We start from the raw sequence: 24,416 nt of genomic DNA, 5'->3' as shown, positions 1-24,416 counted from the left end.
TTCTGATTTCTCCATCGAATCTGAAGGAGAGCTTTGCTGGGTAGAGTATTCTTAGTTGTAGGTGCCTCCCTTTCATCACTCTAAATATAATTGTGCCATTCCCTTGTGGCCTGCAGAGTTTATGCTGAGAAATCAGCTGATAATCTTATGGGTGTTCCCTTGTTTGTTATTTGCTTTTCCCTTGCTTCTTTGAATATTTTTTTTCTTTGTCTTTAGTTTTTCTCAGTTTGATTACTGTGTGTCTCACCATGTTCCTCCTTGGGTTTATCCTGCTTGGAACTCTCCTTCCTGGGACTCTATGTGGACTTGGATGACTTTTTCCTTTCCCATGTTAGGGAATTTTTCAGCTATTACACTAGTATTTTCTCAGGTCCTTTCTCCCTTCTCCATTTGGTACCCCTATAGTGTGAATGTTGGTGTGTTTAACGTTGTCCCAGAGTTCCCTTAGACTGTCTTCATTTCTTTTCATTCTTTTTTATTCTTTTCCATGGCAGTGATTGCGACCATTTTGCCTTCCGGGTCACTTATCCATTATCTGCCTCTCTTACTCCACTATTGATTCCTTCCAGTGTATTTTTCTCTGCAATTATTGTATTTTTTTTTTATCTCTGTCTGTTCTTTAGTTCTTCTGTATCTTCTTGCATCTTCTTGATCTGTGCCTCCATTCTTTTTCTGATATCATGTTTCATCTTCATCTTCACTGTCATTATTGTGAATTCTTTTTCCGGTAGTAGGTTGGCCATCTCTACTTCACTTAATTATTCTTCTGGGGTTTCATGTTTCCTTCTTCTATGACATATGACTCTTCTCTCATTTTCTCTAACTTTCTGTAACTGGTTTCCATTTCGTAGGCTACAAGATTGTAGTTCTTGCTTCTTCTGTTGCTCTCTGGTGTATGAGGCCATCTTAAGCGACTTGTGCAGGCTTTCTGATGAGAGAGGCTGGTTCCTCCCCTGCTGTAGACTGAGCTGCGTTTTGTCCCTCGCTTGGGCAGGGCCATGCTGAGGGAGACTTAAGTCTGCTCATGGGTGGGGTGTGTTCCTGTCCTGTTGGCTGTTTGGCTTTGAGGTGACCCACCACTGAAGTTTATAGGCTGTTTGGTGGAACTAATGTGGGCCTCTAGAAGGACTCATACCAATGAGTACTTTATAGAATTGCTGCTGCCAGAATCTTTGTTCTGCAGTGGGCTACAGCCATCCCTGCCTTTGCAAGATCTTCCTTTAGTAGGCAGGTGGGTCTGACCAAGTCTCTATGGGGTCCTGTTTTTTTCCCCTGAGTCCTGGTGCACACAAGACTTGTCTGCTCCTTTCCAAGAGTGGAGTTTGTGCTTCCTCCAGCCTTGTGGAATTCCTGCAGTCAAATCCTGCTGGCCTTCAAAACCCAATTCTCTAGGGACTCCTTCTCCTGTTACCAGACTCCAGACTGGAAGCCTGACATGGGGCTCAGAACTTCCAATCTTGTGGGATAACTTCTGTGGTTTAATTGTTTTCCCGTTTTGTGAGTTGCCCACCTGTTGAGTATGGGATTTGATTTTAACATGATTGCACCCCTCCTGCCATCTCATTGTGGCTTCTCTGTCTTTGGATGTAGGGCAATTTTTTTCTGGTAGGTTCCAGCCTTTTTTTTTGGTCACTGGTTCTTCAGCAGTTAGCTGTGAGTTCGGTGTTTTCCTAAGGAGGTGAGTTCATACCCTCTGCTCCACCAACTACAGTATTGACTTTAATTTATCTTTTTCAGTTTTTTTTAATTGAAGCATAATGTATTTACAGTGTTATACCAGTCTCTGCTGTACACAAAGTGACTCAGTTCAGTCGCTCAGTCGTGTCCGACCCCATGGACGGCAGCACACCAGGCCTCTCTGTCCATCACCAACTTCCAGAGTTTACTCAAACTCATGTCCATTGAGTCGGTGATGCCATCCAGCCATCTCATCCTCTGTCATCCCCTTCTCCTCCTGCCTTTAATCTTTCTAAGCATCAGGGTCTTTTCAAATGAGTCAGTTCTTTGCATCAGGTGGCCAAAGTATTGGAGTTTCAGTTTCAGCATCAGTCCTTCCAATGAATAATCAGGACTGATTTCCTTTAGGATGGACTGGTTGGATCTCCTTGCAGTCCAAGGGACTCTCAAGAGTCTTCTCTAATACTGCAGTTCAAAAGCATCAGTTCTTCACTGCTTAGCTTTATAGTCCAACTTTCACATCCATACATGACCACTGGAAAAACCATAGCTTTGACTAGATGGACCTTTGTTGGCAAAGTAATATCTCTGCTTTTTAATATGCTGTCTAGGTTGGTCATAACTGTTCTTCCAAGGAACAAGCATCTTTTAATTTCACGGCTGCAGTCACCACCTGCAGTGATTTTGGAGCCCCCCAAAATAAAGTCTGTCACTGTTTCCATTGTTTCCCCATCTATTTGCCATGAAGTGATGGGATCAGATGCCATGATCTTAGTTTTCTGAATGTTGAGTTTTAAGCCAACTTTTTCACTGTCCTCTTTCACCTTCATCAAGAGGCTTTTTAGTTCCTCTTCACTTTGTGCCATAAGGGTGGTGTCATCTGCATATCTGAGGTTATTGATGTTTCTCCCAGCAATCTTGATTCCAGCTTGTGCTTCTTCCAGCCCAGCGTTTCTCATGATGTACTCTGCATGTAAGTTAAATAAGCAGGGTGACAGTATATAGCCTTGACATACTCCTTTTCCTATTTGGAACCAGTCTGTTGTTCCATGTCCAGTTCTAACTGTTGCTTCCTGACCTGCATACAGGTTTCTCAAGAGGCAGGTCAGGTGGTCTGGTATTCCCATCTCCTGAAGAATTTTCCAGTTTGTTGTGATCCACACAGTCAAAGGCTTTGGCATAGTCAATTAAGCAAAGTAGATGTTTTTCTGGAACTCTCTTGCTTTTTTGATGATCCAACAGATGTTGGCAATTTGATCTCTGGTTCCTCTGCCTTTTCTAAAACCAGCTTGAACATCTGGAAGTTCACGGTTCACATATTGCTGAAGCCTGGCTTGGAGAATTTTGAGCATCACTTTACTAGCGTGTGAGATGAGTGCAATTGTGCAATAATTGGAGCATTATTTGGCATTGCCTTTCTTTGGGATTGGAATGAAAACTGACCTTTTCCAGTCCCATGGAACCGCTGAGTTTTCCAAATTTGCTGGCATATTGAGTGCAGCACTTTCACAGCATCGTCTTTCAGGATTTTAAATAGCTCAACTGGAATTCCATCACCTCCACTAGCTTTGTTCGTAGTGATGCTTTCTAAGGCCCACTTGACTTCACATTCCAGGATGTCTGGCTCTAGGTGAGTGATCACACCATCGTGATTATCTGGGTCGTCAAGATCTTGTGGTGTTCTCTTGTGTTGCTGGAAGAGTGACTCAGTTATTCTCTTATATTCTTTTCCATCATGGTTTATCACAAGATATTGTATTCTCTGTGATGTACGTTAGGACCTTATTGTTTATCCACTCTAAATGTGATAATTTGCATCTACCAACCCCGTACTCCCAGGCCATCCCTCTCCCTCCCCCCTCCACCTTGTCAACCCCAATTCTGTTCTCTGTGTCTAAAAGTCTTTCCATTTTACAGATAGGTTCATTTGTGCCATATTTTAGATTCCACCTGTGTGATATCAGGTGATAATTGTTTTTCTCTTTCTGACTTAACTTCACTTAGTGTGATAATGTCTATAGTTGCATCCACGTTGCTGCACTTGGCATTTCATTTTTATGACTGAGTAGTATTCCACTGTATTTATACCATATCTTTGTCCATTTATCTGTTGGTGGAAATTTAGGTTGTTTTTGTGTTTTGGTTCTTGTGAATAGTGCTGCTATGAACATAGGCGTTCATGTGTCTTTTTGAATTACAGTTTTGCCTGGATGTATTCCCAAGATTGCTGGATTATATGGTAATTCTATTCTTAGGTTTCTGAGGAACCTTCTTTTTGTTTTGCATTGTAGCTGTACCAGCTTACATTCCCATCAGCAGTGCAGGAGATTTCTCTTCTCCACATCCTCTCCACATCCTCTCCAGCATTTGTTACTTATAGACTTTTTAATCATGATCATTCTGGCTGCTGTGAGATTGTACCTCATTGTAGTTCTGATATGCATTTCTGTAATGTGATGTTGAGCTTCTTTTCATGTGCTTACTGACTATTTGTATATCTTTGGAAAAATATCTGTTGAGGTGGAGAATTAACTATTAAGATCTTTTGTCCATTTTTTGATTGGGTTGTTTGTTTTTTTGTTCTTGAGTTATATAAACTATTTGTATATTTTGGAGTTAAGCACTTGTTGGTCCTATCATTTATAGAAATTTTCTCCCACTCCATATCTTGTCTTCATTTTTTGTTGTTTTTGTTGGGTTTTTCTTATAGTTTTCTTTGCTATGCAAAAGCTTGTAAGTTTTATTAGCTCCAATTTGTGGTTTTTTTTTTTTTTTTTTTTTTCTTTTTCTTTTTATATCTATTGCCTTGGGAGACTAAGCTAAGAAAAACGTTGGTACCATTTGTATCAGAATGTTTTTGCTATGCTCTATTTTAGGAGTTTTATAGTGTTAAATAAAACTAGACACTGAAGGTGGCAGAGCAGAAGGATATGAACTCACCTTACAAAAACGCCAAAATATGTTTTAAGTCTTTAAGCCATTTTGAGTTCATGTCTGTGTGTTGTGAAAGGGTATGTTCTAACTTCGTTTTTTACATGCAGCTGTCCAACTTTCCCAGCACCACTTGCTGAAGAGACTGTCTTTTTCCCATTGTTTATTCTTGCTTTGTTCATTGGAGATTGACTGTAATTGTATAGGTTTATTTCTGGGCTCTCTATATTGTTCCAGTCATTTGCATGTCTGTTTTTGTACCAGGTGCAAACTGTTTTGTTTACTGTAGCTTTGTAGTATTGTCTGAAGTCTGGGAGAGTTATGCTTCCTGCTTTTCTTTTTTTTCCCCCCTGACAATTGCTCTGGCAATTGTGGGTCTATGGTTCCACATAAATTTTTGGATTATTTTACTTCTGTGAAAAAATGTCATGAGGGGGTAATTTGATAGGGATCACATTAAAATCTGTAGATTTTTCTGGATAGTATTTCCATTTTAACAGTGTTCTTTCAATTCAAGAGCATGGGCTATTTTTCTGTTTCTTTGAATCTTCTTTTATTTCTTAATATTTTATAACTCTCAGCATGTAAGTTTTTCACTTCCTTGCTCAAGTTTATTCCTAGGTTTTTAAATTTTTTTGGTGAAACTTTTTTTCTCGTGGAAGGTTTCTTTTTTTTTTTTTCGGTTTATTTATTTTTAATTGGAGGATAATTGCTTTACAGTATTGTGTTTGTTTCTGACATATATCTTTTGGTGAGATTTTAAAGGACATTCTCTTTCTGATATTTCATTGTTACTGTGAAGGGAATGCAACCAATTTCTGAATGTTAATCTTGTATCCTACTACTTTGCTGAATTCATTTATTAGATCTGTTCGTTTTTATGTATAGTTCTTAGGGCTTTCTATATATGTATCATGTCACCTGCATATAGTAACAATTGTACCTCCTCCCTTCCAATTTGGATCCTTTTTATTTGTTACGTAATAGGAGTTTTTATCTTGAATGGATATTGAATGCTTTTTCTGCATCTGTTGAGATGATCATGTGGTTTTTGACTTGTTACTGTGATGTGTTACGTTGATTTGTGTATACGTTGAACGATACTTGTGAACCTGGGATGAATCCCACTTGGTCGTGTTATGTATGCATCAATGATACTGACCTGTAATTTTCTTTTTTGGTGGTTTCTTCCTCTGGTTTTGGTATTAGAGTGATGGTGGCTTTATAGAATGTCTTTGAGACTGTTCTCTCTCCTTCAATCTTCTATATTCTTCTTTGAGAGAATTTGCCTATGATGCCCTCTGGTCCTGGGCTTTTTTTGTATTGGAAGTTCAGTTTTGTTTACCCTTTGAAAGAACCAGCTCTTGATTTTGTTGACTTTTTTTCCCTATTCCTAATCTCTATTTTATTTCTCCCCCACCTCCATCTTTATTTCCTTCCTTCTTCTGACTTTAGGTTGTTTGTTTATTTTTTTTTTTAATTCTTTTGTGTAGTAGATTAGGCTTTTTACTTGGGATATTTTTCTTGTTTTTGATGAAGACCTGTTATCACTATGAACTGGTCTCTAAGAACTGCTTTTGCTGGATTGCATAGGGCTTCCCTGGTAGCTCAGACGGTAAAGCGTCTGCCTACAATGTGGGAGACCCGGGTTTGATCCCTGGGTCGGGAAGATCCCCTGGAGAAGGAAGTGGCAACCTACTCCAGTACTCTTGCCTGGAAAATCCCATGGATGGAGGAACCTGGTGAGCTACAGTCCATGGGGTCCCAAAGAGTCGGACACGACTGAGCGGCTTCACTTCACATAGATTTTCTATGGTTGTGTTGTTGTTTGTCTCACGGTACTTTTTAATTTCCTTATTGAACCTTTTTTTTTTTTTTTTAAGTAGCATGTTATTCAGTCTCCATGTAATCTTTTTTTTTTTCTTGTTTCCTGTGGTTGATTTCTCGTTTCATGCCATTGTGATCGGAGAAAATGCTTGAAATAATATCTGTACCCTTAAATTTGTTTAGGTTAGTTTTGTGCCCCAGGACATGTGGTCAATCCTAGAAAATGTGTGTGCACTTGAAAAATATGTATATTCTGTGGGGTTTTTTTGGATGCAGTGTCCTGAAAATACCTATTAAGTTTTACTTTTCTGTTGTAACATTTGGGACTTCTGTTGCATTTTGATTCTCTGTCTGGAAAATCTCTCCACTGATGTGAGTTGGGTGTTACTTTCCTACTATTGTCTTCCTGCTGATTTCTCCCTTCATATCTGTTAGTTATTTATGTATTTGGGTGCTCTTAAATTATGTGCATATTTGTTGATGAGTGTAAAATCTTCCTCTTGTATTGATCCTTTTATCATTATATAGTGTCCTTTATCTTTGTAGCCTTTGCTTTAAAATCTGTTTTGTCTGATATGAGTATTGCAAGTCCTGCTTTCTTTATTTTTGCATGAGATATCTTTTTCCATGCCTTCACTTTCAATCTGTATGTGTCCTTTGCCTTAAGGTGGATCTCTTGTAGGCAGAATATGGTAGGCTTTTATTTTTTAATCCAGTCTGTCACTCTTTTATTTTTTTTTTTAATTTTACACATGATAGTGTATATCCCCTCTTCGGTTTTAAAAATTAATTAATTTTTGGCTGTGCTGGGTCTTTGTTGTGTGTGGGCTTCTCACTGTGGTTTCTTCTTTTGTTGCTGAGCACAGGCTTTATGGGTTTGGGTTCAGTAGTTGCGGCACACAGACTCGTTAGTTGTGGGGCCAGGCTTACTTGCTCTGTGGCATTTGCAATCTTCTAGCACCAGCGATCGAACTCGTGTCTACTTCATTGGCAAGCAGATTCTTATCCAGTACTCCACTAGGGAAGTCCTACTCTATGTCTTTGGATTGGAGTATTGACATTTAAAGTAATTATTGATTCATGTATTTATTTCTATTTCTTTTTTTTTTCCTTTAAAAATTTTGTTGAAATATAGTTGATTTACACTTTTCATTAAAAAAAATGTTGAAGTGTAGTTGATTTACATATTGCCACACCAAACTGTATTTTCCAGTTGATTCTTTTCTTCTTCCCTTTTACTTTTTGTGATTTGATCATTTCCTTTTATTCTGCCTCTCCCTTCTGGCCTGCAGTATTTCTGTATTGAAGTCAACTGATAGCCTTCTGGAGGTTCCCTAGTAATGAACTCTGTTTTTATTTTGCTGCCTTTAGAGTTCTCTCTTTATTTTTAACTTTTGCCATTTTTATTATGTCTTGGAGTAGGTCTATTTGGGTTCATCTTGTTTGGGACCTTCTGTGCTTCCCGTATCTGGATATGTTTCCTTCTTTAGGTTTGGGAAATTTTCAGCCATAATTTCTTCAAATACATTTTCAGTCCCCTTTTTTCTTTCTTTTTCTTCAATCTCTGCATAGACTGGCCTGCTTTATATTATTACCCCATAGGTCTCTTATATTGCCTTTTTTTTTTCATTTGGCTTTCTGTCTGCTCTTTTGATTGGGTGCTTTCCATTAGTCTGTCTTCTAGGTCACTTATTCTTTCTTCTGCATTATTCATTTTGCTATTTACTGCCTTGAGCTCAGCTTTCATCTTGACAAATGAATTTTTAGATTTTACTTAGCTCCTTTTCACAGTTTCTAGTTCTTTTTTAATAATAATCTGTATTTCTCTTGATAGCCTTTCTTAATTCCTTCAGTATTTTCATTATCTCCTTTTTCAACTCAGTGTCTTTTAGACTGAAGGGTTTTGTTTCATTGTTCCTTCAGGGAAATATTCTTGATATTTTAACTGAGAGTGGTTTCTCTGCTTCTCATTTTCCTTGTACTTCTCTTAGTCCAAGAGTTTAGGAGAAACAACTGTCTCATGTTGTCTTAGAGGGCTATTTATAAGCAGGAACATCCCCGTATAGCTTTTTTGGGTTTTAATATTTTTTTGGTGTGAAGGCCGGTTTTGATTTGGATGCTTGCTGTCTCTTTCGTCAGCATGTGCTGGTTGTTACCACCTTGATAAGGAGTATGCAAGTGCACAGATGCTCGACTGATGTAGGTTCCCAGGAAGGTGGGGGCTGCAGTTGTGTTCCTCTGCAGTGACAGTGTTATTCTGCAAACCCCCAGAGAGGTGGGGGCAGTGGTTGGCATTGGGTCATGAAACCCTTGGCAGCAGAGGCAGGCCTCACATGCTCCCAGGGAAGTTGACCCTGAGTGCGGACTCACAGCAGTGGCAAGCCATGCAAGTTCCTGGAAAGGTGGGGCATTGACTTACAGATTGTTTGTGGAACTCTTGGCAACGGCATTGGCACCAGTCTGTGCCTACCCCTGGAATCTGAGATGGCAGCTATGACTTGCACCCAGCCCTGGAGTTTGTGTGGGCCGCCTATGAGCATATGGAGAAAGAAGCTTCTGTGACACCCCTCTCCTCTTGCGCCCCCTCACAGTGGTCCCTTGTCTCTCTGAAGAACCTGGGCTTCTTCTTGGACTCCCATCAGTTGTGGTGTACTACCTCGTAGCCCCTTCAGACTGTCTTCACACAGCCAACTCCAGTCCTGTCCGTTGGGCCTGACCTCCAAAGCCCAAGCCTCAGGACACAAGCTCCACCTGCCCTAGTGGTTGAATGGACAAGCATCTTAGGCTGTGGGGAGCTGACCAGCATCAGCAGTCTGTTCAGGTTTCCCTTGGCTTTGTCCTCTGCACCTCTGTCGCTGAGCTCTCCTCTGAGGCTGTATTTCCCCCCCTCTCTGTTACAGCTGATCTCATCAGTGAGGGGACTTCCCAGTGTGCAGAAGCCTTTTCCTCTTTCACAGCTCCCTCCCAGAGGCACAGGTCCTGTCCTGATTCCTTTCTTTATTTTCTCTATTCTTTTGCCCTTCCCTGTTATGTGGAGATTTTCATGCTCCTTTGGAAGTCTGTCTTCTGGTATTGTTCAGTAGATGTTCTTTGTAAGTTGGTCTACATGTGGATGTACTTCTGATGAATATGTGGGAGGAGAGCACTGCATCCTGTTTCTCACATTTTTCTATTGGGTTATTTGCCTTTAAAAAATTTTTCATCTGAAGGTGTTCATTATCCTAAGAAACTAATTTTGTATTATACATGAGAAGTATTTTCTTTTAGAATGTTGCTTATATGATACGTAAAGTTTTTTTAATTTTGGTGCACTCCAGTTTTACTGCCTTTTTACTCTTAATGGCTTTTTTCTTTTATTTTAGAAGACCTTTATACCAATGCCAGAAAGATATATTTCCATTATGTTGTAAATCTGTTATTTGTGATACAGTGTGTGAATGATATGACTGTTTGCAAAATGGGTAACCAATTAACCCAACACTATTTATGCCTCATTTGTCTTTCCTCATTGATTTGTAAAGCTGTCTTGTGTATAAACTACCTTATACACATAGAGCTGTTTCAGTCTGTTAATTTTCATATGAATGCTATGTAGTTTAAATTTTTCTAACTATAGTTTTATAATACTTGCCATTTTTCTAATAGAATCATTTTTCTTTGTTTTCTCCTTCCATGTATTTTTGCTTAATCTTAAACATTTACTCCTACATATTAGATTTAAAATCCGTTTGTTCTCTAAAAAACCTTAATGAGCGTTTAATTGGTACTGTACAGAATTTGTATTGATGTATTTACAGTACTAAATCTTGCTGTCCAAAAACAGGTTTTATTCCTTCATTTATTTAGGTTTCATTTTGTGTCCCTCAGCGAGTTTTTACATTTTTTTCCCATAACGTTCATTTGTATGTTTCCATAACATGCATTTTGGAAGAAGTGTTAATTTTTATTTATTTGTATATGTCATAAATATTCTTTCAATTGCTATTAAAAGAGTTTTATTTTTTATGTTTTCTGGTTAGTTATTATTGGAGTAACCCATCATTCTGGTTTACTAATATTAGGTACATACATGCCCATCTCATTGTCCCATTGTCCTAATTTGAATAATTATTACATGGTGACCGTTGTCATTACCAATTTAGAATTTCTTTCATTTTCAGTTAACAGAAAACTTCTCCAATGGTTTATTAAACAAATAAGAGGTTTATTTATCTTACAACAGGAAATTGGCTGGTGGGTGATCTGTGGCTGATACAACAGCTCTAAAATATCTTCAGGAACCCAGCCTTTTGATTTTTCTAATTCACTGTCATTAGCATGTACTTTTTCATCCTTTTTGTAAGATGGTTGTTGTACCTTCTGGTATTATTTCAATCTTTCAAACAGAAAGAAAGGAATGTGTCAGGAACACAATGAATTTTTAGTGTCCCTCTACCCCCCACACACACTCCCAAGAAGGAGGAGTTCCCCAGCAACTTCCACCTACTTTTGATTTATCAGAACTGTGACACATATCCTCCTCTATTGCAGAGAAGAATAAGGGGAAGCAAGAACTGAATGCATAATTTAATAATTTAAACTTTATTTTGAGACATTTAAATGTTATTCAAAGTTTTCAGCAGGGCTTTGACAGTGAAATCGATGGATTTGAAAGATTCATCAGGAAGTGATCTGCAGAATGAATTAGTAGGGCAGATGACTCTGAAGGCAAAGAAAGCTTAGCATATTGATTAAAGGAAAGAAGAGAAAAGATCACTGAAATCCAGTTAGAGCACTCATCTAGACAAGCAGACTACTCTAACAGTTTGGGGTAGGTTAGTAACCTTGAGAATAGAAAGAAGAAATAGCTTTTATACCATTGACTCTCAAGCAGGACTAGCTGATGATTAAAGTTTTAAATGTGAGATCAATATTCTTTAATTCTAAAATGTTTAATCTGGGAAAATGACTGAGTAGTGATATATTTAGGGTATTATAGTATTTCAAACAGATTAAAATAATTCTCTTAGATGACTTTTTTATAAGGTTGGTAAGGCAGCAGTGTAAGTTGAATAGTTCAGTCATTAACTGTTTTTGATTTTCATAGTAAAGAATGGCCTAAGTATCAGCACTGAAAACTAGAAAACATGCCATCTACCTGTCACAAACATTGATGTTCTTCAGTTAAATATGGTTTGAGTGGTGCTGAATTAAAGCCTTTGAAGATTTACTCATGACCTCTCTCTTGTGGTTGACCAGAGGGAACCCCCAACAGAACTCTGGTTATGGCTTCTTCAAGGTTAGAAGTTTATGGGACAATCTTTTGGCCTGTTACCACAGGGGAAGACATTAAGTTTTCCTGTCAGAGCAAGCACAAAATCGACTGGAAACTCAAACTAGGAAAAAAGAATGTCAGCCTTATAGCTTTCTTGGTCTACACCTTAATTTTGGCATGAATAGTTAAAACCATGACAAAACCTTTCTGCCTACATTTGATGTTTCATGTTAGGACTGCCTTGGACTCTGTGATTCAGAAAATACTCTCTTCATTTTGCTACTTTTCGGAATCAGTAATAAAATGTTAGAGAAAAGATAAAAACTTTCTACAGCCCTGTATTACACCTGAAGGATTAAAGTATGGTTCTGCACAGTTCTGGTGACAAACCTTGTCTAACAAATAACCATGTGTTTAATTACAAGCCAGCATAGACATGAGTCTTTAACAATGATTCTTAACCAGTCTGCTGAAAGCAAGCATTCTTCTTTTCCAGAAAAATTGGCACATGTTGGTACTCAGAATTTTCCTTAAGGAAGCAGGAGCTCTTGATACAGAAAAAAATATAATCAGAGTTTTCAACAGACAGAAGGACCTTTGCAGTTATAAAATAGTGCTGTGGCTCTTCAAGAAAACAAAACAGAAAAAACAAGACTTAAAAAACTCAGATTTACTGGTTTCAGCAAGATTCATGGTGACCATTACATCTAAAACCTAGAGCAAGCAGTTAGCTTAGATTTAAGAAGACTGCATGGAGAACAAAAACAATGCCAGGAAGCAGTGCACAGTGGTTTGAGCATTATGGAAAGTCTGATTAATAACAGATAAAACTGAGGATATACAATCAGTTCAGAAGAGAGTTTAGTTTCATTTTAATTCAAAAATTATTTCTTGGGACTTCCTGGTGGTCCAGTGACTAAGACTTTATGCTTCCATTGCAGGGGGGTGTGGGTTTGATCCCTGATCAGGGAACTAGCTCCCACATGTGACAACTAAAAGTTTGTGTGTTGCAACTAAGAACCAGCACAACCCAATAAATAAATATTTAAGGAAAGAACTATTTCTTAAACATCTTTTGTATGTCAGCCATTGTGGTACATGCAGAAGATGCATTAATGAACAAGGCAAATATGCTTCCATCCTTCTTAGAACTTAACAGTCTATTAGTAAAGGTTAAAAGGTCTAAAATAATGAAGAGGAAAGTCATGGTGGATGCATCTAAGAGACCCAGTCTGCATATAACTAGGATTACAGAAAGAAGATATCACTTAAAAACTGGTGAAGATGTTAAGTTTCATAGTTACAAAGGTGAAAGCCCTAGTGATCCAGGCAGAAACTGTGTAAATGTAAAAAGAGGTAGACCAGCCTTAGATAGCCAAGCAAGTCATTCTCAAGGTTGAGTGAGAAAAAGATTGATTCATTGTAATTTATTATGTGGATTTCAAGTCAAATAATCAAGTTGTATGCTAGGACAGTATTCTCAGACATATATGGGTTCAAAGAACCTTTCATCTATATGTATTTCCTAAAATATAATTATCAAAATGAAGAACTTAAGAAATGGGGAAGTTATGATATAAAACGGTGATTGCACCAGGCTTCTCTGGTGGCTCAGTGGTAAAAAATCCATCTGTGAATGCAGAAGATGGAGGTTTGATCCCTGGGTCATAAAGATCCCCCAGAGAAAGGAAATTGCAACTCACTCCAGTATTCTTGCCTGGGAAATGCCATGGACAGAGGAGCTGGGTGGGCTACAGTCCATGGGATCGCAAGAGTTGGACACGGTTTAATGACTAAACAACAGAGAGTAATAAAACCATTTAAACATAGAATGCATGTATGCTCAGTCGTTTCTGACTCTTTGCTACCCCATGGACTGTAGCCCACCAGGCTCCTCTGTCTGTGGTATTTCCCAGGCATGAATACTGAAGTGGGCTGCCATTTCTTCCTCCAGGGGATCTTTCTGGTCCAGGGATCAAACCTGAGTCTTTTGGATCTCCTAAATTGGTAGGCAGATTTTTTTTTTTTTTTTTAAATCACTGAGACACCTGGGAAACCCATTTAAACAGGATAAAACACAAATAGTTGTATCTTTATAAAATAGTATAAATTGTTTAAAAAAATTAAAAACAATAACTTTGTCTTAAAATAATGTCATCAAAATTAGCATGTAAGCCAAGGTGTAAGGGCTTTTAAATTTATAAGAAGAAATAATAGTTTCATATTTCTTTTGAAATTGGAGATACCCATTGAAAATGAAAGTGAAGTCGCTCAATCGTGTCTGACCTTTGCGACCCCATAGACTGTAGCCTACCAGGCTCCTCCGTCCATGGGATTTTCAAGGCAAGAGTACTAGAGTGGGGTGCCATTTCCTTCTCCAGAGGATCTTCCTGACCCAGGGATCAAACCTGGGTCTCCTACATTGTAGGCAGACGCTTTACCATCTGAGCCACCAGGGAAGCCTATTACCCATTAGTAGAATATAAGTAGGAGGATGTTAAGTCACTTCAGTCATGTCCGACTCTGTGTGACCCCGTAGACAGCAGCCCACCAGGCTCCCCTGTCCCTAGGATTCTCCAGGCAAGAACACCGGAGTGGGTTGCCATTTCCTTCTCCAATGCATGAAAGTGAAGTCGCTCAGTCGTGTCTGACTCTTCCGACCCCATGGACTGCAGCCTACCAGGCTCCTCCGTCCATGGGATTTTTCAGGCAAGAGTACTGGAGTGGGGTGCCATCACCTTCTCCGAAGTAGGAGGATGAGTATCTTCTAAACTACTGGGGGTAAGGGAGATGTTGGGATAAAATCCCGTATGGCACAAAAATGCCTCCAAAGAACAGAAAACATAAAATGACAGCAATTATAAGTTCAAATCATTTTAACACATTTATTCAGTTCAGTTCAGTTGCTCAGTCATGTCCGACTCTTTGCGACCCCATGAGTCGCAGCACGCCAGGGCTCCCTGTCCATCACCAACTCCCGGAGTTCACCCAAACTCGTGTCCATCAAGTCAGTGATGCCATCCAGTCATCTCATCCTCTGTCGTCCCCTTCTCCTCCTTCCCCCAATCCCTCCCAGCATCAGAGTCTTTTCCAATGAGTCAACTCTTCGCATGAGGTGGCCAAAGTACTGGAGTTTCAGCTTTAGCATCATTCCTTCCAAAGAAATCCCAGGGCTGATCTCCTTCATAATGGACTGGTTGGATCTCCTTGCAGTCCAAGGGACTCTGAAGGGTCTTCTCCAACACCACAGTTCAAAAGCATCAATTCTTCGGTGCTCAGCCTTCTTCACAGTCCAACTCTCACATCCATACATGACCACAGGAAAAACCATAGCCTTGACTAGACAGATTTTTGTTGGCAAAGTAATGTCTCTGCTTTTGAATAGGCTATCTAGGTTGGTCATAACTTTCCTTCCAAGGAGTAAGCGTCTTTTAATTTCATGGTTACAGTCACCATCTGCAGTGATTTTGGAGCCCCCCAAAATAAAGTCTGTCACTGTTTCCACTGTTTCCGCATCTATTTCCCACGAAATGATGGGACCAGATGCCATGATCTCAGTTTTCTGAATGTTGAGCTTTAAGAAAACTTTTCCATTCTCCTCTTTCATTTTCATCAAGAAGCTCTTTAGTTCTTCTTCACTTTCTGCCATAAGGGTGGTGTCATCTCCATATCTGAGGTTATTGATACTTCTCTTGGCAATCTTGATTCCAACTTGTGCTTCTTCCAGCCCAGCGTTTCTCATGATGTACATATAAGTTAAATAAGCAGAGTGACAGTATACAGCTTTGACGTACTCCTTTTCCTATTTGGAACCAGTCTGTTGTTCCATGTCCAGTTCTAACTGTTGCTTCCTGATCTGCATACAGGTTTCTCAAGAGGCAGGTCAGGTGGTCTGGTATTCCCATCTCTTTCAGAATTTTCCACAGTTTATTGTGATCCACACAGTCAAAGGCTTTGGCATAGTCAATAAAGCAGAAATAGATGTTTTTCTGGAACTCTTCTTGCTTTTTTGATGATCCAACAGATGTTGGCAATTTGATCTCTGGTTCCTCTGTCTTTTCTAAAACCAGCTTGAACATCTGGAAGTTCACGGTTCACGTATTGCTGAAGCCTGGCTTGGAGAATTTTGAGCATTACTTTACTAGCGTGTGAGATGAGTGCAATTGTGCAGTTATTGGATGTTCACTAATTGCCAAGCTTAAAGAGCAATGCACCTTTCAGTAAGGTAGTTATGGAAGGTCTCATTAAAAATGTGAAAAGGAAGTGAAGGTGTAAATTGTTCCTTGAATTGGGAGCATTCCAAACAGCAACTGCAGAAGACTTCCCAAGTCCATGCCTATGTAGTTTGTTTTGTTTTAGGAGTTTAAAGGGTGCTTGGGATTGAAAGTGGAGATGGCTGTAAAGAGATATGTGGTGATTTGGGGGTAAAGAATGGGTAAAATGAGTAGTGTAAACTTTTAAGTATTAGCTTTTTTTCTGAGTGTGATGAAAGGTTTTGAGTTTAGGAGTGGTAGTTATCAGTCTGGTTCTGTGTTAAAAATGGAGTGAGGGTGGTTGAAAAGCAAAGACAGAAGCAGAGACCATTATGAGTCTATTATAGTAATTAAAGCAAAAGATTGTGATAGATTGGACCAGAGTGATAGTAATTAGTATCAGAAATGGTATGGCACTATTAGAAATGTCTTTGAAAGATAGTGATAAGAAAATGCCAATAAGTGATAAAAGACAAGATATAAAATTACACTGTATAATCACAAGTTGAAAATATTTTATTTCTGTCTATAAATAGAAAAGGTAATTAGCATTTTTACTTCAGGGTAAGAAGGTTTTTATTTATGGTTGTATATGTGTGTAGATTTCATATGCTTTTGTGTATTTTGTATATTCCCTTTTATAATTTGAGAAGAGGCTTAAGGTTTTCAAAATATTTTTCTTTCATAGAACAAAGAGGTGAAGAAAAAGATGTCAGATTCAAAGAAAACATCTGCATCTACTTTAAAGTAAGTAATTCTATGATTTTCTGCATGAGAACAAATATACATATGAATTAAATTTTAAAAGTTTTGACAACTACATTTTTAATATATTTTAATCTCCCTGACTCAAATGGGACATCATTCTAATTGAATTATTTTAAACTTTTTTAGATATAAGCTTTGCATCTTTAGAAGATTTTGGTGTTAGAATTTCTTGGCTAATTTTTTTCTTCTTTTAATAGAAAAGATACAGATGCTTCCACAGCTGTTGAAACTGTGACTGCAGCTTCTGCTAGTAAGTTGTTCGTTTACTACTCCTCCAATATGAGTATATTTTGTCAGTTTACTGGAAACTTCTTGCAGGATGATGCTAGGAAAATAGTATTCATTGTGCTTTAGTAGAAGGGATCCACATTGGCCCCTGTTTTAAGCTAGTGATCCACTGGAGAATGCCCATATTCTTCAGCCTTGCATAAATGAGCCCTTACCCTTTCCCCCAGATTACTTTTTCAGTCTCTTGTCACACACATGTATATTATGTTTCAGTTACTCAGAGCAGTTCATTTTCCAGCTGTTCTGTCCTATTTCATTTCACAGGTCTTTATACTGTCCATTCATGTAGAGTCATTGTCTAAATTACAGTTAACTTTACTTAGTAACAACCTGCTCCAGTATCCTTCCCTCTAGATCCCGTGGACAAAGGTGCCTGGTGGGCTGCTGTCAATGGGGTCACACAGAGTCGGACACAACTGAAGCAACTTAACATGGGTGTGTGCATTGGAGAAGGAAATGGCAACCCACTCCAGTGTTCTTGCCTGGAGAATCCCAGAGATAGAGGAGCCTTGTGGGCTGCTGTCTCTAGGATTGCACAGAGTCAGACACAATTAAAGCGACTTAGCAGCAGCAGTAAGCACTTCTGAAGTACCTACTTAGTAGGTACCAGGCCTTGTGCAAGATAATGAAAATACAAAGCCAATTAAAACTCCTTTTGGAGGGTCAAGGTGGGGCAAATTCCAATTTATTCTTTAAGGCCTGTCTCAGAAAATGCTTCTTCTTGATACCTTTCATGACCCTTAGGCAGTTCAGTTCAGTTCAATCACTCAGTCATGTCTGACTCTTTGTGACCCCATGGACTGCAGTAGGACAGGCTTCCCTGTCCATTACCAACTCCTGGACCCTGCTCAAACTCATGTCCATTGAGTCGGTGATGGCATCTAACCATCTTATCCTCTGTTGCCCCCTTCTCCTTCTGCCTTCAGTCTTTCCCAGCATCAAGGTCTTTCCTAATGAGTCAGTTCTTCACATCGTATCTTTGATCTGCTTGCAGTCTAAGGGACTCTCAAGAGTTTTCTCCAACATCATAGTTCAAAAGCCTCAATTTTTTGGCACTCAGCCATTTTTATGGTCCAATTCACACATCCATACATGACTACTGGAAAAACCATAGCTTTGACTCTACAGACCTTTGTCTACAAAGTAATGTCTCTGCTTTTTAACATGCTGTCTAGGTTTGTCATAGCTTTTCTTCCAAGGAGCAAGCATCTTTTAATTTCATTACTGCAGTCACCATCCGCAGTGATTTTGAAGCCCAAGAAAATAAAACCTACCACTTTCCACTTTTCCCTCACCTATTCACTATGAAGTGGTGGGACCAGGTGGGGCCATGATCTTCATTTTTTGATTGTTTGAGTTTTAAGCCAGCTTTTTCACTCTCCTCTTTCACCTTCATCAAGAGACTCTTTAGTTCCTTTTTGCTTTCTGCCATAAGGGTGGTATCATCTGCGTATCTGAGGTTATTGATATTTCTCCCCACAATCTTAATTCCAGCTTGTGCTTTGTCCAGCCCAGCATTTCTCATGATGTACTCTGCATATAAGTTATATAAGCAAGTGACAATATACAGCCTTGACATACTCCTTTCCCAGTTTTGAACTTGTCTGATGTTCAATGCCTGGTTCTAACTATAGCTTCTTGACCTACATGCAGGTTTCACAGGAGGCAGGCAGAATACCAAGGTGGTCTGGTGTTGCCATTTCTTGAAGACTTTTCCGCAGTTTGTTGTGATCCACACAGTCAAAGGCTTTAACATAGTCAGTGAAGCAGAAGTAGATGTTTTTCTGGAATCTCTTGCTTTTTCTATGATCCAACGGATGTTGGCAATTTGATCTCTGGTCCCTTTGCCTTTTCTAAATACAGCTTGAATATCTGGAAATTCTTGGTTCATGTACTGTTGAAGCCTGGCTTGAAGGATTTTGAGCATGACCTTGCTAGCATGTGAAATAAGTGCAATTGTGTGGTAGTTTGAACATTCTTTGGCATTGCCCTTCTTTGGGATTGGAGATTGGAATGATACTGACCTTTTCCAGTTCTGTGGCCACTGCTAAGTTTTCCAGATTTGCTGGCATATTGAGTGCAGCACTTTGACAGCATCATCTTTTAGGGTTTGACATAGCTCAACTGGAATTCTGTCACCTCCACCAGCTTTGTTTGTAGTGATGCTTCCTAAGTCTCACTTGACTTCCCATTCCAGAATGTCTGGCTCTAGGTGAGTGATGACACCATCATGGTTATCCAGATCATTAAGATCCTTTTTTCCCGGAGTTTTTGTATAATCCTTTTTGTATAATTCTGTGTATTCTTGTCCCCTCTTATTAATCTCTTCTACTTCTGTGAGGTCCATGCCATTTCTGTCCTTTATTGTTCCCATCTTTGCATGAAATGTTCCCTTGGTATTTCTAATTTGCTTTTAGAGATCTCTAGTCTTTTCGCATTCTATTGTTTTCCTCTGTTTCCTTACATCATTCACTTAGGAAGGCTTTCTTGTCTATCCTTGCTGTTCTTTGGAATTCTGCATTCAGATTGTTATCTTTCCTTTTCTACTTTGCCTTTAGCTTCTCTTCTTTTCTCAGTTATTTGTAAGGCCTCCTCAGACAACCATTTTGCCTTTTTGCATTTCTTTTTCTTGGGGATGGTTTTATCACTGCCTCGTGAACAGTGTTACAAACCTCCATCCATAATTCTTCAGACACTCAATCAGATCTAATCCCTTGAATTGACTTGTCACTTGCATTGTATAATTGCAAGGGATTTGATTTAAGTCATACCTGAGTGGTCTAGTGGTTTTCCCCTACTTTCTTCAATTTGTCTGAATTTTGCAATCGGAGTTTATGATCTGAGCCACAGTCAGTTCCCGGTCTTGTTTTTGCTGACTGTATAGAGCTTCTCCATCTTTGGTTGCAAAGAATATAATCAGTCTGATTTCAGCATTGACCATCTTGTGATGTCCATGTATAGAGTCGACTCTTGTGTTGTTGAAAGAGGGTGTTTGCTATGACCAGTGTGTTGTCTTGGCAAAACTCTGTTAGCCTTTGCCATGCTTAATTTTGTACTCTAAGGTCAAGCTTGCCTCTTACTCCAGGTATGGGACTTCCTATTTTTGCATTCCAGTCCCCTATGATGAAAAGGTGTTAGTTCTATAAGGTCTTTCAGGTCATCATAGAACTGTTTAACTTCAGCTTCTTTGGCATTAGTGGTTGGAGTATAGACTTGGATTGCTATGATACTGAATGGTTTGCCTTGGATAGGAACAGAGATCATTCTGTCATTTTTGAGATTGCATTTCAGACTCTCTCGTTGACTATGAGGTCATCATAGAACCATTCAACTTCAGCTTCTTTAGCATTAGTGGTTGGGGCATAGACTTGAATTATTATGATATTGAATCATTGGCCTTGGAAATGAACTGAATTACTACCATATTGAATGGTTTTCCTTGGAAACAAACTGAGATCATTCTTTCGTTTTTGAGATGGCACTCGAGTGTTGAATTTTGGACTCCTGTTGACTATGTGGGCTATTCCATTTCTTCTCAGGAGTTCTTGCCACCAGGAATCAGTAGATACAGTGATCATATGAATTAAATTTGCCCATTCTGGTCCAGTTTAGTTCACTAATTTCTAAAATGTCAGTGTTTATTCTTGCCACCTCCTGTTTGCTATTGCTGCTAAGTTGCTTCAGTTGTGTCCGACTCTGTGCAACCCCATAGATGGCAGCCCACCAGGCTCCCCCGTCCCTGGGATTCTTCAGGCAAGAACACTGGAGTGGGTTGCCATTTCCTTCTCCAATGAATGAAGGTGAAAAGTGAAAGTGAAGTCCCTCAGTCATGTCCGACTCTTAGCGACCCCGTGGACTGCAGCCTACCAGGCCCCTCCATCCACGGGACGTTCCAGGCAAAAGTACTGGAGTAGGGTGCCATTGCCTTTTCCGATCTCCAGTTTGACCACTTTCAGTTTACTTTGATTCATGGACCTAACATTCCAGGTTCCTATGCAGTATTGTTCTTTTCAGCATAGGACTTTTACTTTTGCCACCAGACACATCCACAACTTGGTGTTGTTTCTGCTTTGGCTCAGCCTTTTCATTGCTTCTGGAGCTATTTCTCCTCTCTTCTCCAGTAGCATATTGGGTATCTATCATCCCGGGGAGTTCAACTTTCATTGTCATATCTTTTTGCCTTTTCATTCTGTTCATGGGGTTCTCAAGGCAAGAATGCTGAAGTGGTTTGCCATTCCCTTCTCCAGTGGACCACGTTTTGTCAGAACTCTCCACCATGACCTGTCCGTCTTGGGTGGCCCTACATGGTATGGCTCATAGTTTCATTGAGTTAGACAAGGCTGTGATCCCTGTGATCAGTTGGTTAGTTTTCTGTGATTGTGGTTTTCATTCTTTCTGCCCTCTGATGGATAAGGATAAGAAGCTTATGCCAAGTTAGCTCTTTCCTAAATGTAAATGATATTTTTTGTAATGTGTTATTGAAGTATTTTTCTTACTATTTTAGCCAAAACTGGACAAACCAAGACATCTGCAACCAAAGTAAATAAATCTTCAGGTATGTTTTCTATATTAGGATGTTAGACATATTAATTAAATTTAAATTGTTTAAGACGGTTATGTCAGTAGTCTTGGATTTCATGTGATAAAGTGTTTGCTGAGTATATACCAATTTTTGAAATTTATAGTCGAGAAAGCATATTTAGTAGACAGTGCTCTTTTCCTGCAGTTACTATAAAAATAAAATAATTTAACTGGCAAACTATTTCTCATGGTGAATATTAGAAATATTTCCCTTTTTCTCTTTTTGGTCTTTTCTGTTTACTTTTCTTTTATAAAATGGCAAATTATGTTCTATTTGCCTTTTTTCGTAGGCTACATTATATTTTCAAGTAACTAATTTAATTTAACCAGTTTAATTTTTTTTCTCCTTGCCCTAGTATTTATCCCCCTTTCTGTTTTTCCTCTACTAGAAGTAGTAAAGTGAATTTCTTTGTGGTAATAGCATAGAATAGTGAAAGAAGAAACATCTTAAGGATTCATTTGGGCTAAGGTTACTGCAGTGTGACAAAACTTGGGCATGACTAGGAAATGACTGGTTAAATGACAATATAAAGATTAGTATTTCTCTTTTTGAGCAAAAATTAAGGTCTCTCTTTGGATATGAACAGTGAATTTGTAAGCTGTTTTGATTAAATATTATAGATGTCCTAATTCCTTTTAATAACTTTTCAGAAGCATGATCATATTTCAGAGAAGGTCCTGTTAAATAGGGCGATTACCACCATTGTTTATGAATAGGGTAGTGTGCACAGAAATCAGTAAATTTCCCCAGACTTCACAATTTAACTTGGAATTCAGCTTGGATTTAATGACTTCTGATCCTGGGCTTTTTCCTCATATACTGTCTTGCTGCTTGTTGAGAATCCTGTTTCTAAACTTCTTGTTGCTCTCTGAATAAAAAGGTTCAGTTTTTCTTGTTCTCTGGCAGTCTTTTTAGTGACACTTAGATGAAAAAGTCTTTATATAAACATCATTTTGGAATATAGGCAGCAGTAATATATGCATATGTACAAAGTGTTAGAGCAGTTCAAAAAGTTGTGTTAAAATAAGGACCCATTACGAATGAGTCAAAACAATCTTGATGTGGCCTGACCATGATATAGGTATTCTTTAAGGGCTTCCCTGGTGACTCAGCTGGTAAAGAATCCGCCTGCAATGCGGGAGATCTGGGTTTGATCCCTGGGTTGGGAAGATCCCCTGGAGAAGAGAATGGCTACCCACTCCAGTATTCTGGCCTAGAGAATTCCATGGACTGCATAGTCCATGGGGTTACAAAGAGTCAGACAAGACTGAGCGACTTTAACTTTGAAGGGCTTTTTAATTGACTGGGAGCCAAGGAAGTGTGAACTGGGAGGTCCTAAATATAACTGCTTTTGGAACCATTAAAGCTATCATACAAATGTTTTTATATACTGTAGTTAGTAATTTTGCTTCTAGTTGATTTGATTTAAGTAACTTGCCTGAATGCTATTTTTTAAATACCCAAAAAGGGAGGTGAATTATCATTTCTAATTTACCACATAATCTGTGTCCCTAAAAATGATAGCATTTTATGTTTTGAATAAAATATAGTCCGTTGGCTCTTATATCCTTTGTGAGGTTCTTTCAGTATTGTTGATACTAGTTAATAAATAAACCAGTTTTGACTGAGCTTTTGTGATTTAGGGAAGTCAGCGGGTTCTGTCAAATCTGTGGTAACAGTAGCTGCTAAAGGTAATAAAGCTTCAATCAAAACAGGTAAGACTGTTGAAAGGTTATATTAAGTTTATTTATAATTCTGGTTTAAAGAATATAATAAATATCAAAAGCAAGTTTTAAATTTATATGATTTGTATCTAGTAACATCTGGAAAAGTTCAGTAGATACTTCTTTGATACTTAAAACTTAACACACATACAACTTTTGTTTTTAGGTGCTTTGGTCTTTGACAGTTTTTGCCATTGCAGATATTTTTGGAAATACTTCTGACAGCTGTATGATATTAGGCTGCTATCACCACTTCCCCCTTGTTTAATCTTTCTTTTCCTCCTGTTTTTAGAGTTGTCACTTCATATTATCTTTCTCAGCTTATAGAACTCCCTTAATATTTCTGCTTTAAAGATTTTCTTTCCATGTTATAAGAATGTATCCTCCATCAAGAAATGGAACACTTAAGTTGTAACATGTTGAAACTATCATGATCTGTTTATTAATATATTTTCCGAGTAGACTAACGTAATTGTAAAGAATCTTTGTGGAAATAATAAAATAGAATTTTTGTGTGTGATTTTGGTGTGCTTTTGGCACATGAGGATCAAATTTGTGAATCATTAATAACCCTTAACAAAAATTATATCTCAGTTTATATTTTCTTTTAATCTTACTGGTAAACAGATATTGAAAAAAATTAGAAATAAATACATGGAAAAGAGCTCCTTTTATAATGAAGTTGAACTACTTATTTACTGACGTATTAGTATGAAACATGCTAAATGACTGAATAGAGCCTTATAATAATAATTCTACTTTTAAAAGCAAAATCTAGTGGAAAGAAGTCTCTGGAAGTCAAAAAGGCTGGAATTGTCAAGAACAAAGACATTAGTAAATCTGTGAATGTACCAGGTAAGCTTGAATTGCTATCATTCAGTGCTTTTGTTTCATTAAATCCTATCTGTATAATTCGAGGTATATTTTGGAGTCGATGCTTAAAAATTGTTTCAAAGGAAATTTTGTATTAGCTTTGTCTTCAATCAGGTCAGCTTATGGAGACTTGAAATAACAAAAGAACCTAGCTTAAGTTCCTGTTTATATTCATTAGTTTTAATTGTATTAGTGTGTTTTTCTAGACTAATAAGGGCTCAGCTGGTGAAGAATCCACC

General features: G+C 38.4%; 1 protein-coding gene across 5 annotated transcripts in view; it reads left to right on the top strand.

Annotated features, from left to right (window-relative positions):
* The window catches only part of ZNF638 (zinc finger protein 638), a 90,589-nt gene that overhangs the window by 33,766 nt on the left and 32,407 nt on the right, over positions 1-24,416 (top strand). For all 5 annotated transcript variants that reach the window (XM_019969950.2, XM_019969948.2, XM_019969947.2 and 2 more), the window contains 5 exons: positions 16,631-16,689; positions 16,908-16,960; positions 21,503-21,553; positions 23,224-23,295; positions 24,073-24,159. In XM_019969950.2, coding sequence (XP_019825509.2) covers positions 16,631-16,689; positions 16,908-16,960; positions 21,503-21,553; positions 23,224-23,295; positions 24,073-24,159 — 322 coding nt within the window. The remainder of the gene's footprint in view (positions 1-16,630; positions 16,690-16,907; positions 16,961-21,502; positions 21,554-23,223; positions 23,296-24,072; positions 24,160-24,416) is intronic.

This window comes from Bos indicus, chromosome 11, assembly GCF_029378745.1.
Source record: "Bos indicus isolate NIAB-ARS_2022 breed Sahiwal x Tharparkar chromosome 11, NIAB-ARS_B.indTharparkar_mat_pri_1.0, whole genome shotgun sequence".
In the NCBI taxonomy this organism is placed as follows: domain Eukaryota; kingdom Metazoa; phylum Chordata; class Mammalia; order Artiodactyla; family Bovidae; genus Bos; species Bos indicus.
Note: the sequence above shows the minus strand (reverse complement) of the source record. Positions and strands in the feature narration are given on the sequence as shown.